At 35.2% G+C, this 19,118-nt stretch overlaps 1 protein-coding gene across 15 annotated transcripts in view; it reads right to left on the bottom strand.

Annotated features, from left to right (window-relative positions):
* Positions 1 to 19,118, bottom strand: part of USP34 (ubiquitin specific peptidase 34) — a 258,619-nt gene that overhangs the window by 165,047 nt on the left and 74,454 nt on the right. For all 15 annotated transcript variants that reach the window (XR_002342703.1, XR_002342702.1, XM_021087489.1 and 12 more), the window contains 4 exons: positions 18,319 to 18,511; positions 17,197 to 17,258; positions 6,327 to 6,408; positions 6,147 to 6,239 (listed from right to left, as the gene is read on the bottom strand). Coding sequence is in view for 13 of the 15 variants with exons in the window: in XM_021087489.1 (XP_020943148.1) it covers positions 6,147 to 6,239; positions 6,327 to 6,408; positions 17,197 to 17,258; positions 18,319 to 18,511 (430 nt within the window). In the remaining 2 variants the exon portion in view is untranslated. The remainder of the gene's footprint in view (positions 1 to 6,146; positions 6,240 to 6,326; positions 6,409 to 17,196; positions 17,259 to 18,318; positions 18,512 to 19,118) is intronic.

Here is a 19,118-nt window from a genome sequence, read left to right as displayed (position 1 = left end):
AATGATGAGAATTTCCTCATCTTTCATAGAAGAGACTCATTATTTTAGAATGAGAAGAAAAAATTAAAATAAGTAATAGATTAAAATAAGTAATAGATATGAGATGTCAACAAATTTCTGAATGACTAAAATGAATGGGAACCCTCCTGCACTGCTGAGGGGAATGTAAGCTGGTACAACCACTATGGAAAACAGTATGGAGGTACCTTAGAAAACTATACATAGAACTACCATATGAGCCAGCAACCCTACTCTTGGACATATATCCAGACAAAACTTTCCTTGAAAAAGACACATGCACCCACATGTTCGCTGCAGCACTATTCACAATAGCCAAGACATGGAAACAACCCAAATGTCCATGACACATGATTGGATTAGGAAGATGTGGTATATATACACAATGGAATACTACTCAGCCATAAAGAAGAACAAAATAATGCCATTTGCAGCAACATGGATGGAACTATAGATTCTCATACTGAATAAGTCAGAAAGAGAAAGACAAATACCATATGATACCATTTATATCTGGAATCAAATACATGGCATGAATGAACCTTTCCACAGAAAAAAAAACCTCATGGACTTGGAGAATAGACTTGTGGTTGCCAGGGCGGGGGGGAGGGAGTGGGATGGATTGGGAGCTTGGGGTTAATAGATGCAAACTATTGCCTTTGGAATGGATTAGCAATGAGCTCCTGATGTGCAGACTGGGAACTATGTCTAGTCACTTACGATGCAGCATGATAAGTGTAACTTGGTCACCATGCTGTACAGTAGAAAAAATTGTACTGGGGAAATAATTTGAAACAGTAACAGTTGTATTGGGGAAATAACAATAGGAAAGAAAATCATTAAAACCAAGAGCTGGTTCTTTGAAAGGGTAAACAAAATTGACAAGCCTTTTACAAGGATTACCAGGAAGAAAAGAGAACCCAGGAGTTCCCACTGCAGATCAGTGATAACAAATCTGACTAGCATCCATGAGGATGCGGGTTCAATCCTTGCCCTCACTCAGGGGGTTAAGGATCTGGAGTTGCCATGAGCTGTGGTGTAGATCACCAACATGGCTCAGATGTGACGTTGCTGGTTGCTGTGGCTGTGGCATAGGCTGGGAGCTACAGCTCCGATTCAACCCCCAGCCTGGGAACTTCCTTCCATATGCCATGGGTGAGGCCCTGGAAAGACAAAGAAAATTCAAAATTAAAAAAAAAAAAAAAAGAGAGAGAGAGAGAGAACCCAAATAAAATAAGAAATGAAAAAGAAATCTCAACTGATACTGCAGAAATACAAAAAACCTAAGAGAATACTATGAACAATTCTATGCCAACAAATCTGACAACCTACAAGAAACGAACAACCTTCTAGAAACATAAAGCCCACCAAAACTGAATCAGGAAGTATATAATGTGAACAGACTGATCACCAGAAACAAAACTGAGCATGTAATAAAATAGAAAATTACAGGACAATATTTCTGAGTAATATAGATGCAAAAATTCTCAATAAAATTTTAGCAAAATGAATCCAACAACACATAAAAAAGATCATACATGACCAAGTGGAATTCATCCAAATTCAAAAGAATGGTTTGACATATGCAAATAAATACATCATGCTAACAAAAGTAAAAAACCACATGATCATCTCAATAAATTCAGAAAAAGCATTCAACAAAATTCAGCATTCGCTCATGATAAAAATTCTAACCAAAGTGGGTACAGAGGGAATATATCTCAACATAACAGAAGCCACTTATGACAAACCCACAGTCAACAGAACACTCAATGGAGAAAAGCTGAAAGCCTTCCTACTAAAATCTGGAACAAGACAAGGATGCACACTCTCACTACTTTTATTCTATACACTATTGGAAATCCTAGCCACAGCAATCAGACAAAAGAAAGAAAAGCTATACAGACTGGAAGAGGGAATACTATCACTATACGCAGATGACATGATACTACATATAGAAAAACCTAAGGACTCCACATATAAAGTACTCCACCTGATCAAAAAACTCAGCAAAGTAGAAGGATACAAGATTAACATTCAGAAACCAGCTGCATTTTTGCATACTAACAATGAAATAACAGAAAGGAATATTAAAAAAAAATACTTTTTAAAAAATCAAACACGCAAATACCTAGGAATAAACCTGACCAAGGAGGTGAAAGACTTATACGCTGAGAACTACAAAACATTAATCAAGGAAATTAAAGAGGATTCAAAGAAAAGCAAAGATATCCCATTTTCCTGGACTGGAAGAATTATTAATGCCCATATATTCAAAACAATCTACAGATTTAATGTGATCCCTATCATGACATTTCTCACAAAAATAGAATAATCCAAAAATTTATATGGAACATAAAAGACACAGAATTGCCAAAGCAATCCTGAGGGAAACAAAAAAGCAGGAGGCATAACTCTCCCAGACTTCACACAATACTACAAAGCTACAGTCATCAAAACTGTGTGGTATCAACACAGACACATGGATCAATGGAACAGAATAGAAAGCCCAGAAATAAACCCACATCCCTACAGTGAATTAATCTTTGACAAAGGACACAGGGAACTATACCTAATCACTTGTGATGGAACATGATGGATGATAATGTGAGAAAAAGTGTATATATGACTGGGTCACTCTGCTGTACAGCAGAAATTGACAGGACACTGTAAATCAACTATAATGGAAAAAAATTAAAATCTTTACATAAAGATTCTTGACAAAGGAGGCAAGAATATAAGGTGATATAATCATAACATAAACCATACAAATACTTTCTGGGTCAATCTCCCAAGGCAATACTAATAAAAACAAAAATAAACAAATGGGACCTAATCAAACCTACAAGCTTTTGCACAACAAAGGAAAACAAAAATAATGAAAGGACAACCTACAGAATGGGAGAAAATAATTGTAAATGATGAAACTGACAAAGGCTTAATCTCCAAAATACACAAACAACACATAAAACAAAAAACAAACAACCAAATCAAAAAATGGGCAGAAACCTAAATAGACATTTCTCCAAAGACAACATAGAAAATGGCCAGTAGGAACATGAAAAGATGCTCAAGATCACTAATTACTAAAGAAATGAAAATCAAAACTACAATGAGGTAGCAACTCACAATGGTAAGAATGGCCATCATCACTTAAGTTTACAAATAACAAATGCTGGAGAGCGTGTAGAGAAAAGGGAGCCCTCCTACACTGTTGGGAATGTAAATTGATACAACCACCATGGGAAAAGTATGGAAATTCGTCAGAAAACTAAACACAGAATCACCACATGCTCTAGAAATATATCCAGACAAAACTATAATTCAAAAAGACACATGGACCCCTGTGTTCCCAGCAGCACTATTCGCAATAGCCAAAACATGAAAACATGGAAACATAAATGTCCATCAACAGATGAATGGACTACAAGATGTGGTATATCTATAATGGAAGAAGAGCTAGCAGGCTTGAAAAATGATTTGCGAGATATGGTAGCTTTAAAACACATCCACAAATTTTTTGAAATTCATTTCTCTAAGAGGTGGAGATTCCTAAGGCAACAGAAATAAAAGCTAAACAAATGGGATCTAACCAATCTTATAAGCTTTTGCACAATAAAGGAAACCATCAACAAAACAAAAAGACAACCTACAAAACAGGAAAAAATATTTGCAAATGATGCCACCAAAAAGGGCTTAATTTCCAAAATATACAAACAGCTCATACAACTCAATAACAAAAAAACCAAAACAACCCAATCAAAAAATGTACAGATGGAGTTCTGTGGCATAGCAAGTTAAGGTTCCGGCATTGTCACTGCAGCAGCTTGGGTCACTGCTGTGGCACAGATTAGATCCCTGGCCCAGAAACTTCCATATGCCACAAGTTGCCTCCCCCCAAAAAAAGAAGCAGCTTACCATGAAATAAAATCTATATGTGAATAACTAAAATACTGAATGATACAAAAGAAAATAAATGGCTTATCATGTTCTGTACAGAATACAGACCTTCACTTCTCAAATTAATAACTATAACAAAAAAAGTAAATGCTAAATTCACAAGGAATAAGAAATGAAATGGAAATTTCTTTACAAAAAAATATAAGGCTAAAGAATTGGCCTTGACAGATATTAAAAAATATTACCTAGACACAAGGAGAAGAAAGAAAAGACATTAGTATAAAATAAGGAATCAGTAAATTTTCTTTGATGGGCTAGACAGTAAATACTCTAGGATTACAGATCATAAGGTCTCTGTTACAAATGTACTTTTTCTGTACTCTCTGCCATTGCAGAGTGGAAGCAGCCAAAGACAATATGGAAAAGAATGGGCAAAGTTATGCTGCCAAAAACTATTTACAAAATCAGGTGGCCAGCAGAAGGCCCTAAGTTTATTAGATCATGCTGGATATTATCAATAGGTCAGCCGACAAAGTCCAAATTGGCCCAGTCAAAATAAAACTGGTATCTCAAATCAGTTTGGTATCTCAAATCAGAATGGAATGTGAACAACTATGTAACCAAACAATGGCGGGGGAAGGGGAGAATTTCTGGATATATACATTACACCTTGAACCATGAGAAATTCCAATGGATCAAAGATTAAAATATAAAATTGAAAAAAACCTGTACAGAAAGAAACTAATGGGGAATTTTCTTATCATCTTGAAATGAAGGCACTGCAAAACATAACACAAATGCCATGGGCCACGAAAAATTCAACCCTAAATTTGAAACTATAAACTTGAAACTAAATGACAAAAACCACCTTAAGGAAAGCAAAAAGACATCAAAGTAGAATGTAAAATATAGAATGCAGTCATAACTCATTAACAGACAAAAGTCCAATTTCATTGATATATAAAGCTCTCCTGCAAAAAAGAAAACAAAGCAACTGATAAATGGCAAAGAATATAAACAGATATTCCAGAAAAGGAAACGAAAATGGCTATTAAACACAGAATTTTCAACCTGATTCATAAAAAAGAAATTCAAATTTAAATTATCAATGATATATATCACTTTTCACCCACGAGTTTAGCAAATATCAAGAAATTTAAGAACATAATTTATTGAAAAGGATAAGGTAAGTCACTATCGTGCCATTAGCTATAAGTAAAGCTACCAGAAGCTTTAACCTAAAACTTCTACTTATCCTACATAATTATTTTGTACACAGATGAAAGGAGTTTCATAATAAGTTACTTATTATAGCACTGGTTATAATGGAAAGGACTGGGAAAAAATATAATGCCTATGAATAGAATTGGTTAAATTATTATGGTACAAGCATATCATGAAACACTATACAGTTCCAAGAAAATAATAAGTGCGTCACATGTTGATATGGAATAGTAATTTCCAGGTTAAACTGTAAAGTGAAAAAAGACAAGTCCATTTAGTATGATACATTTGTGGAAAAGAGGACAAGGAAAGAAAAATGTTTACAGTTACCTATTGATATAGAAAATCTACGACGCACCTGAGAGGTTAGAAATTGCATGCGTGGGAGAAAGAGGAAGGAGGGAGAAAATGTCTATTCTTTTATAATCTACTTTACAACATTTGAACCATAGGATATGTGCCTATTCAAAAAATTAAATTAAAAAAAAACCTGTATAAAAGAAAACACCGATACAACATTCAGGATAGAAGAACTGATTGTGTAAATATAAAAGAACTGATTGCATAAATGTCTCTTTATAAACCAAGAATCTCCCACTGACTGACTCTCATTTCCCTCAACTGTACCAATAGTACAGACCGTAGGATATGTGCCTATTCAAAAAATTAAATTAAAAAAAAAGCCTGTATAAAAAAAAACACCAATACAACATTCAGGATAGAAGAACTGATTGTGTAAATATAAAAGAACTGATTGCATAAACGTCTCTTTATAAACCAAGAACCTCCCACAGACTGACTCTCATTTCCCTCAACTGTACCAACAGTACAGTAAGACACAGACTCTAAAGCTAGAATTCATAGATTCCATCCCCAACTTTTTCCATGTCTTTGTTTCTTTAGCTACAAAATGAGAATGGTAATAGAATTTACCTTATAGGGGAGCAAAACACTTAAAAGATATAATAAGGAAACACCTAATAAATGAAAACTACTGCTATTACCTGCGCTGCAGCCCAAATGCAGTCAATATGCTGAGTACTCAGTCGTCCTTCTGCTGCCAAAAAATTCAAAATCACTTGGCACTGTTTGATAATCTGCAAAATAAAAACTTACTATAGTTAATTTTTCAAAACATTCTTGTCTCTTAATAGAGCAGAGAAATCATACACATATCCACAAACCTCAATATGTAAATTTGGTCCAAATATATGCTCTACCACATTGTTGCTTATAAGCCAGTCTGCAAGTTCTTTAGCAATCGACCTAAAGTCGAAAAATAAAAATAGTTAATCCATTAAAAAAAATAGCAGTCTAAAAGCAGATTCAGTTGCAAACCTAAATTTGTTCATATACAAGTAATAAAGAAGTGATTATATACAATTAACTTTATATATAATTATCGGTTTAACAAGAGAACTGAAAAAGAAATACAAATGGTAATATTGGCTGAATTTACAAACAAGCAAAAAAATTCTGGCAAGTTAGGATAACTAATAACCAGGTACACAGGTGACAATACCAAGGGTAACACCTAAAAAGTGATCTATTTCCTTACTAAAAGACTTTACCTTCCCATTTTAAATTTCCGTAGTAGGCACTGAAGCATTTCATTTTCTAGAATTTCATGTAAAAAAGAAAAAAAAAAAAAAAAAAGATACAAGAGTTCCCTGGTATCTCAACAGGTTAAGGATCTGGTGTTGTCACTGCAGTTTAGTGAGTTCAATCCCTGGCATGGGAACTTCCACATGATGTGGGTATGGCAGGGGGGAAAAAGGTACTGTATTTTAGATTATTTTACTCAGCATTAAGATTTATCCATTTTGTTTTGTCATTAGCTCATTGGTTCCTTCCAGGTTTGGGCAATTATGGGTACAGCTGCTATAAACACCTGTGGGCAGTCTTTTGTGTAGACATAAGTTTTTACCTCCTTTGGGTAATGCCAGGGAACACGACTGTTAGGTCTTGAGTATTCCGAGTTTTCTAAGATACTGTGAAACTGTCTTCCAAAGTGGCAGTACCTTGTTGCATTCCCATCATCAATGAATGAGAGTTCCTAATGCTCCATATTCTTGTCATCATTCGGTGTTATCAGTGTTCTGGATTTTGACCATTCTAATAGACGTGCAGTGAAATCTCATAAATCTTTTGATTTGCATTCCCCTGACTGAAAGAGGAAGCATCTTTGGATGTGTTCATCTGCCATCTGTATATCTTCTTTGACAACATGTCTGTTAAAGTCAGCATATTTTGTAATCAAGTTGTTCATTTTCTTACTATTAAAATTTTTAAGAGTCCTTTGCCTATTCTGGATAACAATCCTTATCAGATGTCTTTTGCAAATATTTCCTCATCTATGGCTTGTTTTTTCATTCCCTTGATAGTGTCTTTCGCAGAGCCCAGTTTTTAATTTAAAGAAGTCCAACTTATCCATTCATGGGTCATGATGTTGTGTCCAAAAGGTCACCACCACACCCAAGGTCAGCTAAGTTTCCTCCTTTGTTATCTTTTAGGAGTTTTATAATTTGCAATCTAACTTTAGGTGTGTGTTCCATTTTGAATTAATTTTTATAAAAGGTGTGAGATCTGTCTAGAATTTATTTTTGTTTCAGCACTACTTGTTGAAAACCCTATCTGTGCTACCTTGTACTGTCTCCTCCTTTGTCAAAGGTCCGCTGACTATATTTATATAGCCCTATTTCTGAGCCCTCTGTTTTCTTTTTTTTCTTTTTTTGCTTTTTATGGCCACAGCTGCAGCATATGGAAGTTCCAGGCTAGGGGTTGAGTCCGAGCTACAGCTGCCGGCCACAGCCACAGCAACTCAGGACCCAAGCCACGCCTGTAACCTATGCCACGCTCGTGGCAACACCGGATGCTTAACCCACTGAGCAAGGCCAGGGATTGAACCTGCATCCTCATGGATACTAGTCAGATTTGTTTCTACTGCACTGCAACGGTAACTCCTGATCCCTCTATTTTGTTTCACTGATCTATTTGTCTATTCCTTCACCAATACCACGCTATCTCAATCACTGTAACTTTTTTTTTCTTTTTTCTTTTTTTTTTTTTGCCACATTTGCACCATGCAGAAATTCCCAGGCCAGGAATTGAACCCATGCCACAGCAGCAACACAAGCCATAGCAATGAATGACAATGCTGGATCCTTAACCCACTGAGCCATCAGGCAACTCCTACATTAAGTCTTGAAGGTGGGTAATGTCAATTTTCCAACACTGTTCTTTCAACACTGTGTTCTACTCTGGGTCTTTTGACTCTCTATATAAACAAATGTTAGAATCAGTTTGTCAACATCAACAAAATAACTTAATTGGGATTTTTGATTGGGATTACATTTAATCTGTAGATCAAGCTAGAAAGAACTGATACCTTTTCAATTTTCAGTCTTCCTATCCATGGACATGGAATTTGTGTCTTTTTTTTAATTGGTCTTTTGTTTGTATGTTTTAGGGCCGCATCCAAGGCATACGAAGCTTCTCAGACTAGGGGTCCAATCAGAGCTACAGATGCTGGCCTACACCAGAGCCACAGCAACACAGGATCCAAGCTGCATCTGCGACCTACACCACAGCTCATGGCAACACCAGATCCTTAACCCAATGAGTGAGGCCAGGGATCGAACCCACACCCCCATGGCTGCTAGTCAGATTTGTTTCCACTGAGCCAAAGGAACTCCAAATTTCCACTTATTTAGCTCTTCTTCGCTCTTTCATCAGAGTTTTATTTTCCTCAGATAGATATAAATGTAACAACATACAACATACAAACAAGATCTAAGTATTTCATTTTTTGTGTGCTAATGTAGATGGTATTCTTATTTTAAATTTCAAATTCCACTTCTTCACTGCTGGTATAGAGTAGAGACTGATTTTTGATTAACTTTGTATCCTGAAATTCTGCTGTAAATGTTCATAAGTTCCACCAGTCTGTCAGTTCTTCCAGATTTTCTACATAGACGATCATAATATCTACAATCAAAGACAGTTTTATTTCCTCCTTCCTATTTCTTTCTTCCTTCCTCAATATACCTTTTACTTCCTTTACTTGTCGTATAGCATCAAGTAGGACCTTCCAGTACATTGTTGAAAAGCAGTAGTGAGAGGGAACAACCTTTCCTTGTTCCTGATCTTTGTGGAAAAGCTTTGAGCTTCACATTAAGTATGATATTAACTGTAGGGGTTTTTACAGAAGATTTCCTTTTGGGGGGAGGGTCTTTTTAGGGCCACACTAATGGTATATGGAGGTTCCCAGGGTAGGGATCGAATTGGAGCTGCAGCCACTGGCCTACACAGCCACAGCAACAACAGATCTGAGCTGTAAAGGCAACCTAAACCACAGCTCCCAGCAACGCGCTGAGGTCAAGGATCAAACCTCCGTCCTCATGGATGCTTAGTGAGATTCTTTTCTACTGAACCATGACAGGAACTCCTAGATGATCTTTATATCATGCTGAGGACATGCCCCTCTCTGCCTAGTTTTCTCAGAGTTTTTATCACAGATGAGTGTTTGTCTTTGTCAAATGCCTTTTCTGCATCTATTCATCATCATGTGACTTTTCCTTTTCAGCCTATTGATGTGATAGATTACATTAATTGACTTTGAAATGCTGAGCCAACCTTGAATACTTGAGATAAATCTCACTTGGCTGTAGTGTATCATTTTTTTCATACCTTGTTGTGTTCGATTTGTTAATCTTTGTGAGTATTTTTACATGTATGTGCATGAGAAGTACTTTTCTGCAGTTTTCTTGTAATGTCTGGTTTTGGTATTATGGTAATGTTTGCCTTAAAGAATGAGCAAGCCAAGGTTCCCTCTGCTATCTTCTGAAGGAAACTATAGAAAATTGGTGTAATTTTGTCCTTAAACATTTGGTAAAATTTACCAGTGAACACATCTGGGCCTGGTGCTTTCTATTCTAGTTTATTGTTAATTCAATTTATTTAATGGGCCCTTTTAGATTAATTCTTTAAAACAATTTAAATGGCTACTACAGAAAAAATTTTAATGAAAAAAGCAGTGATAGGTATATTCTGGGTAGTAAAAAAACAGGTTTCAAAATAATACGTGCAGTGAAAAGACCCCAGGTTTTTTCACCTATATAAATTATTCAGAGACAAACCAGAAGGATTAAACAATTTCTTTTCATATTTATCCACAGACTAATTATAGTTAATTAAGTAATCAATCTAACAAGGCCTTACTGTATAACACAGGGAACTATATTTAATATCCTGAGAAAAACCATAATTGAAAAGAATATTAAAAGGAATGTGTGTGTGTGTATATATATATGTATATATATATATAACTAAATCACTTTGCTGTACAGCAGAAACTGACACAACATTGTAAATCCACTATAATAGTTCAATTCAAAATACAAAATTAAAAAATTTTATTCCAAAGATCTAAAGAAGTTATGAATTAGATTTATAGCCTCGCCTCAATAAAATATTAAGATAAAACTACTAAGGTATATTTTACCTATTTCTGAGTAGCTCTACAGAGGCTATGATCCATGAAACAACTCTGTGATTTGCCTAACATGCACATGGACAGTTCCACTACTAACAGTAATTCTAAAAAACAAACCCCATGTCTTCAGTTTCTTGAAAGACATTAAAACACTCAGGGACTTTTGTAACAGCTGAGAACTCTAACTAGAACTTAGCAGCATAAAACTGGACCACATTATCAATAATAACCAAACATGTATACACTCGGTCTCCCAGAAGAAGTAAGGGGGAGCAGGAAAAAAAAGCTCAAAGAATCTATAACCAAACATACCAAATTTGATGAAAAAGGTTCATCTACACATCTAAGAATCACAACAAACTTCAACTAGGATAAATACAAGGATATCAATACCCAGACACAACACAGTCAAAGTGTTAAAACCTTAAGACCAATGAAAGAATCTTAAGAACAAGAGAAAAAGAGATAAGCATATACAAAAGATCCACAACAGGATTAGCAGCTGACTTCTTATCAGAAACAAAGGAATAGAGCACTACTGAAGCAGTGATCCTATATTTTACTAGACTTGTTATTAATCTGAAATAGACAATAAATTACTATTAATAAGACGCATATTTTAACTCATAAAGCAACCATTAACAAAGTAATTTTTGTCACACCCATAGCATGTGGAGGAAATTCCTGGGCCAAGGATCGAACCTGTGCCACAGCAGTGACCTGAGCTGCTGCAGTGATAATTCCAGATCCTCAACCCACTGCACCATGAGAGAACTCCATAAAATAATTTTTAAAGTAGTAAAAAAGGGAATTAAAGGGGGTGGGGGGAGGCTGAGGATTTGGGATGGAAATGCTCTATTATTGTACAACTATAAATGTAATTAATTAATGTAAAAAATTCAAGGTATAGTTAATTTACAATAAAAAATAAAAACAAATAAATAAAAATTTTAAAATCCTCTGTAGGAGTTCCCGTCGTGGCACAGTGGTTACTGAATCTGACTGGGAACCATGAGGTTGAGGGATCGATCCCTGCCCTTGCTCAATGGGTTAACGATCCGGCGTTGCTATGAGCTGTGGTGTAGGTTGCATACGCAGCTCGGATCCTGCGTTGCTGTGGCTCTGGCGTAGGCTGGTGGCTACAGCTCCGATTCAACCCCTAGCCTGGGAACCTCCATATGCCGCAGGAGCAGTCCTAGAAAAGGCAAAAAGACAAAAAAAAAAAAAAAAAGTCCTCTGTATCCATGAGTTCTGCATCCACAGACCCAACAAACGGAGGGTCAAAAATACTTTTTAAAAAATTCCAGAAAGTTCCAAAAGGCAAAACTTCAACTTGCAACATTCTGACAACTATTTATGTAACACCTACATTTTAAATTATGTAAGAGGATGTATATAGCTTATAGGCAAACACCTCGTTTTATATAAGGGATTTGAGCATTGGCAGATTTTGTTATCTGCAGGGAGTTCTGAAACCAATCGTCCAGATATGTCAATGGACCACTGTACTACCATGTATCTACATAATGCAAAATAAAGTACTAAAGGAGAGACAGGAAAAAAATGTTTTAAAAGAAGACATGTAAGAATCCAAGAGCTTGGGGGAAATAACAATAAAAATTAAATAAATAAATAAATAAAAAGAATCCAAGAGCAAAATGGCAAATATAAATACAACTATATAAATAACATTAAGAGTGAATGAATTAAATACCAATCAAAAGGCAGAGTTGGTAGGAGTGATTTTCTTTTTTATTTCTTTTTTGCTTTTTAGGGGTCACACCTGCAGCATATGGAAGTCCCCAGGCTAGGGACTGAATCAGAACTGCAGGTGCCAGCCTACGCCACAGCAATAGCACCTCCAGATCCGAGCTACATCTGTGACTTACACCATGGCTTGTGGCAACACCAGATTCTCAACCTACTAAGTGATGCCAGGGACCAAACCAGCATCCTCATGGATACTAGTCAGGTTCATTACCACTAAGCCATAATAAGAACTTCCAAAAAAAAATTTTTTTTAATCCAACCATATGCTGCCTCCAAGAGACATACTTTGGGTCCAAAAGCACAAACAGATTGAAAGTAAGAGGATGGGAAAAGACCTACCATGAAAACAGCAATCAAAATAAAATTACAATGACTGGGCTAAATACACTTTAAGCCAAAAAAATGTTTTAAGGAGATAAAGAGGAACATTTTATAATGATGAAAGGATGAAATTACCAGGTCTATAAAACCTATAAACATATATGTACCTAACAAATTGTCCTAAACTAACATGAAGCAAAAGCAAAACACAACAGAACTGAAAGGAGAAAAAGAAATACAGCTAATTCTTGTAACACTTGGCAGTTATATTCTGTAACGTCACTGCACTGTTTGCTAACACTGAACCCTTGAATATTTTCTAAAATTATTGTCACCCACCACTTTAATGGGTAAAAAGAAAATGTCATTACCATCAGGTGCTTGCACGAGTGGGTTCTCTTTAAAAAAAAAAAAAAAAAAAAGACTCAGTGCAGTAATGTAACTTGCTATATGCCTTTGACTGGAAAAAGATAGGGTACGATTAAACATAAATCTTATAAAGTAACTTTAGGTACACAATTTGTTCTACAATCCATCAGAATCCCTTTTGAAGACAGATGTTTCACAACATTAAGATTTGTTTTCAAGTTCTCACTTAAGTCAGGACAATGTAAGGGAAGCTTTTCCCCTTATGTAAAAATGCTATCACAGACCATCACCATCTGTTCCCCCAGGCCCATTCATTTCAGTATTAAAATTATCTCTCAATCATTTCTTTCTTTTTATTTGATAGTTTTTCTAAACATTTTTAATATAACTGAGGTACAACAGATATATTGCACTAGTTTCAAATGTACAACATGATGATTCAATACAGTATATATTGCTAAATGGTTACCTACTGTGATAGGTAACTACACTTACTGAGTTAACAAACACCATTATACACACTGACAAAAATTTTTTCCCCTGTGATGAGGACTTTTAAGATCTTAGCAACTTTCAAGTATGTTACACTGTATTAACTACAGTCATCACCATGCTGTGCATTACATCCCCATGGCTTAATTATTTCATAACTAGAAATCTGTACCTTTCGACCTTGGGGTTTTTTTGTTTTTAAAGTCCATATATAAATGAGATCATATGGTATCTTTCTCTGGTATATTTTAGTTAGTATAATGCCTTAAAGGTCCATCCGTGGTATCATAAATGGCAAGACTTCCAGAGAAAATGAGGTTCAGAAGTGTTTAGGTGACTTGCCTGAGGTTCCCCAACATCAGGAGCTAGAGTCGGGATTTATATCCCTCCAACTAGCTCAGAGCCACAGCTTCTGGCACTACACTGCACTGCATACTACCACTTCCATCCTCAGGTCATCTCTGTACCAGGGTTCAAACAAGAACTCAGAGAATCACCTTGTTTGACTTCATTTGGGAATGTGCATGTGGGGACACTCAAATTTTTTACTGCTCTGCACATTTCCACAAACAACCATGAGAGTACCACCAGGATTGATTTGAGGGTTACAAATTAATTGCAGCAATGGGCAAAATCATAAACAAAGAATCCACAGAGAGGATCAAGTGAAATTGGAGACTTCAATGACCTACTTTTAATAATGGAATAGAAAAATAGCTAGAAAATCAACAAGGATATACAAGACAAGCAATATTACAAACTCTTTAGATGTGAAGGACATTCAGAAAACACCCCATACAACAGCTGAATAAATAGTCTTAATAAGCACAAATGAACTTTCTGCAGTACAGATCACACTCTAGTCCATAAAGCAAGACAAATAATGCAACTAAAAACTGGGCAAAAAAACTGAACAATTCCCCAAAGAAAGAGGATTGCAAATAACCATACCAAAACATGTTCAATACCAAGTGCAATTAAAACCAAAATGAAATGCTACTTTACACCCCAGAATCAAAAAGACCTAAGTGCTGGCGAGATTGGGGAAAAAATGGAAACCTCATACATTGGTACTGGGAGTATAAAATAAATGAACACTGGAAAACATCTTAAGTTTCTTTATAAGTTAAACATAAAATCACCATACAAACTAGCAATTATATTCTTATAAATCGACCAAGTGAAATGAAAACATATGTCCACAAAGACTTGTACACAAATGTTTAAAGCAGCTTTATCCATACTAATCACAAAGTAGAAAGAATTGAAGTATCTATCAAATATCCATCCTTAATAAAAAGATAAACTGTGATACAGTTACATAATGTAGTACTATTCAGCAATAAAAAGGAGTGAAATGCTGATTCACACAACATAAATGAAACTCAAACAGTTTAAGTGAAAAGCGGCAACTCGAAAAGACAACTACTGGGGAGAGGGGAGGAAGCGGGATGGAAGAGGAGTTTGCAGTTTTTAGATGCAAACTATTACATTTAGAACAGATAAGCAATGAGGTCCTACTGTGCGGCACAGGGAACTATATCCAATCTCTTGTGGCAGAACATGATGGAGGATGGTTTGAGAAAAAGAATCTCTATATATATGTATGACTGGGTCACTATGCTTTACAGCAGAAACTGACACAACACTATAAATCAGCTATAAAAACAAAACATAAACCCTACTATGAGGAAAATAAATAAGCTACAAGGATATATACTGTACAACACAGAAAATATAGCTAATATTTTATAACAACTATACATGGACTAAAAATTGTGAATCACTATGCTGACACCTGCAACTTATATAATATTGTACAAGCATACCTCAATTAAAAAATGAACACACCCTGAAAAAAGAAAAAAAAGAAAAAGACCACTATCAGAGTTCCCACTGTGGGACAAAAGGATCAGTGGCATCCCTGCAGAACCAGGATGCACATTCAATTCCCCACCCATCAGTGGGTTAAAGGATCTGGTATTGATGCAACTATAGCTTGGATCTGATCCCTGGCCCAGCAACACCGTATGTCGTGGGGTGGCCAAAAAAGAAAAAAAAAATTTTTTAAAAAAGGTGAAAATATTCAAGTACTACATTTTATTAAAGAAAGAAAGAAAAAGACCACTTCATTTATAGGAAATGCCGCAAATGGGCAAATCTATACAGACAAAAAAGTGGAGCTGGGGATAAGAATAGAGACTGACTACAAATGAGCAAAAGGATCTTTCTTAAGTTCTAGCATTGGACTGTGATGATAAATGCACAACTGTAATTTTACTAAAATTTATTATAAAAACAGGTGAGTGTTATGATATGTATAGTATCTATACCTTAATAAAACTGTATAGTATCTATACCTTAATAAAACTGCTTAACGAGACCCAATTCACAGGCTCCAACTATATTTATCACACTTTTTGTTATTTGCTCCAATCTTTTCACACCGTATAGATCCTTGTCTTCCCAACTTAAATTATCTCTATCCACTATTCCTCAAAATTTTTACTCCTCCCTCTTAAGCATGTCTTTAGGATATATAAACCTGACACATTTTTGAATGGAATACCTTCTTACTCTCTATCCACAGCAACATAAAGACCCAGGCTGGACATGTCAGGGTTACTGCCCTGATGATTCCAGGATTTTTTTCTTTTTGTCTTTTTGCAGGGATGGGGAGTGATACCACATTGGTAATCTTAAGATTCTTTTAGAGGCAATCTAACCGGGTCGGAGAAGAGGCACTGAGGGGTCAAAAGGGAAATCCAGAGCTGTAATTTCATATACACTGGAAATAATCCATGTAATGTTCTGACTCTGTGAAATAGCACTCCTAATATGAACCAGAATTTATAAAGCTAGTACCAATTCTGGGCACACATTCTAAAGGGACCACTGACAAAGAATGTTGCCAATATGAATGATTCGTGTGGTGATAAATTATAAAAACCATAACACATGAGGGAAAAAAGAGACATAGTCTCTGGTTTTCAAATTCACGAAAGATTGGCTCAACTGAGATTAGCTTCATAGAGCAAAACTGGGATCAATGCAGTACAGTAAAACAAAAATGATTCATTCAAATAATTATAAATTTCCTAACACCTTAAAACTGTATCTATTCAAGCAGAAAACATTACTACCCACTGAGATTAAAAAACATTTCTATACTGAATGGACTATTAAATGGAACAAATATTGGAATAAATAAATATTTCCAAGTACTTAAAAAGTCCGAAGCTATAGAAACTACTTCTTTTCATACATGAGCATCACTAACTTGGTTTCCCTGCAAAATCTGTTGAATGCTATCTTTTTCTGCAACAAGTGTGGTTTCTAACAACAGTCAGCACTTTTTCTTTACTACTAAATTCTCCTGTACAAATAGCATCTGTTTTGCATTTTGTACAAATAACTTTATATGCTTTTAAAAGAGAAATGTTTCAATACATTGCTCAGAAAACTTATTAAAGACTGTACAAATGAACCCACAAGGCAAATAATTTCTAGTAAACATTTCAAATATAATAAAGTCACAATTATATTTACCATATAAACAGCTGCACACTGAATAGTGTATTTATGTATAAATTAACAATCCTACTTACGTTTCTGTGTCTGATACCAATGATTCATTATTGCACACATCATTGAAGGTATGAAGTTGATTCTATAAACAGAAAAGAAATTAAAGATTTTCCACAAGTTTTCTTATATATGTTAGCAATTGCCAAGAAACATCATTTGATATACATAGATCATTATCATAACTAGATCAAATATAAAATAGATGATAATCAGATACACATATATTTCCCAAGTCTAGCTATTTCCTTTATCATTTTAAAACATTAATTCATTCCACAAGTAATAAATAGGCTTTATTCCACTAAAAACACTAAAGAAAAGCTGAATGAGGAGAAAAACACAAAAATCTAATGCAAGACAGCAAGTAACAGTATTACAAACATGAATTTCAGGAATGGCTTCCTAGACATATACTTTTTAAGATTTGACTTGGGAAACTCATCAAGTGTTTTCTACAAAGTCCAATGCATGGGTAAAAATCTAACTACTTCTGAATAACTACATTACAAAAACAGGCAGCAAATGTAAAGGAGTAAACTAATGCAGATTTTGGTAAATCAGAGAATGTAAATCTATTCTAAAGAATGCAGCTAACTACTTAGCTCTAGCAAATTGTGGTCAACTAAGAATACATACTCAAGGATACTAGGTCTTATTCTCCACCCTACAGGCAATAATATGTACTTTTCCCTATTTAAAACAGTATTTGCTACCACACAACCCAAACATTCCTGTTAAGGTCAAATCTGGCCTATGGCCCAATTAATCTGTGGCTTCTGCCTAGAAAACGAGCTAACTACTTATAATTTCCAATTCTTTTTCCTCTCTGAAAAACTGCTTTCTAAATATGAAAAACTGAATAGTTTCTGGTTTTGTTTTTAAATTAAGGAGCTGGAAATAAAAAAGACCTAAAGTATAAATCCTTCTGAAGCTAAGCCTCAGCCTCCCCACAGTTAAAATAGGGAAAATGAGAATATATAGAAATTATTTGTAAAGACCATACAAAGTAATGCATGAAAATACTTAGCACAATGCCTAGCGTAACATAAGTGGCTCCAAAAGTAATAGGTATTAAAATGATAATGATGATAGTCTAAGAAGGCAAATAAAAAATTACAAAAAATAAGCCAAATACAGCTTACTGTTATCTGACTTAGTCCAGCCAACCTCATAGTCAACGTAGGCGACATAAAGTACTTAAATGCAAGATCTAAGCTTTCTTTATCAAAGCATAATGTCGTATCCAATGGTTCTTTCACTGTGCTCCACATTAAGTCAGCCATGTTGCGAGCCGCACTCTGTCTTAACTCCTGATCAGAGAGCTTGCATAAATACCTGAAATGATTTAGAATAAAACATACACAAAAACTTACAAACTATTTCTGAAGATCACTGAATAATCCAGTAATATTCCTTTGCTCAGTAATTACAAAATGTTTAGTACAGTAGAACCTGGCATCCTGGGATTAATATTCTCAATTTCAACTATTTCTAAGTGATGTTTCAAAGACTGTTATCTGTGGCAGTGTATCCCTTGCTGAGTCCAACATGAATCAGAAACACAAAGTCTAATACAACACTGTAAATCAACTCTATTTCAATTTAAATAAAGAAAAGAACAGCAAAGAGCCAAGTCATTTAACATCAGATTCTACAACTCCAGTAAAGCTTTACTATTCTCTAATATATGTATACTGCTGTTTTAGTAAATTTTGGGTGAATTCATGTAAATAGTACATCTACTCCCCTACAAGCCAACATTCTTCAAAATATGTACATTTTAAACATCATTCTTCTTTGGCTTTCAAAAATCACCAACCATGGAGTTCCTGTTGTAGCTCAGTGGGTTAAGAACCTGACATAGGGTTAAGAACCTGACATTGAGGGTGCAGGTTCAAAACCTAGCCTTGCCCAGTAGGTTAAGGATCTGGCACTGTCACAA

The sequence above is a fragment of the Sus scrofa genome, chromosome 3, assembly GCF_000003025.6.
Source record: "Sus scrofa isolate TJ Tabasco breed Duroc chromosome 3, Sscrofa11.1, whole genome shotgun sequence".
NCBI classification, from domain to species: domain Eukaryota; kingdom Metazoa; phylum Chordata; class Mammalia; order Artiodactyla; family Suidae; genus Sus; species Sus scrofa.
Note: the sequence above shows the minus strand (reverse complement) of the source record. Positions and strands in the feature narration are given on the sequence as shown.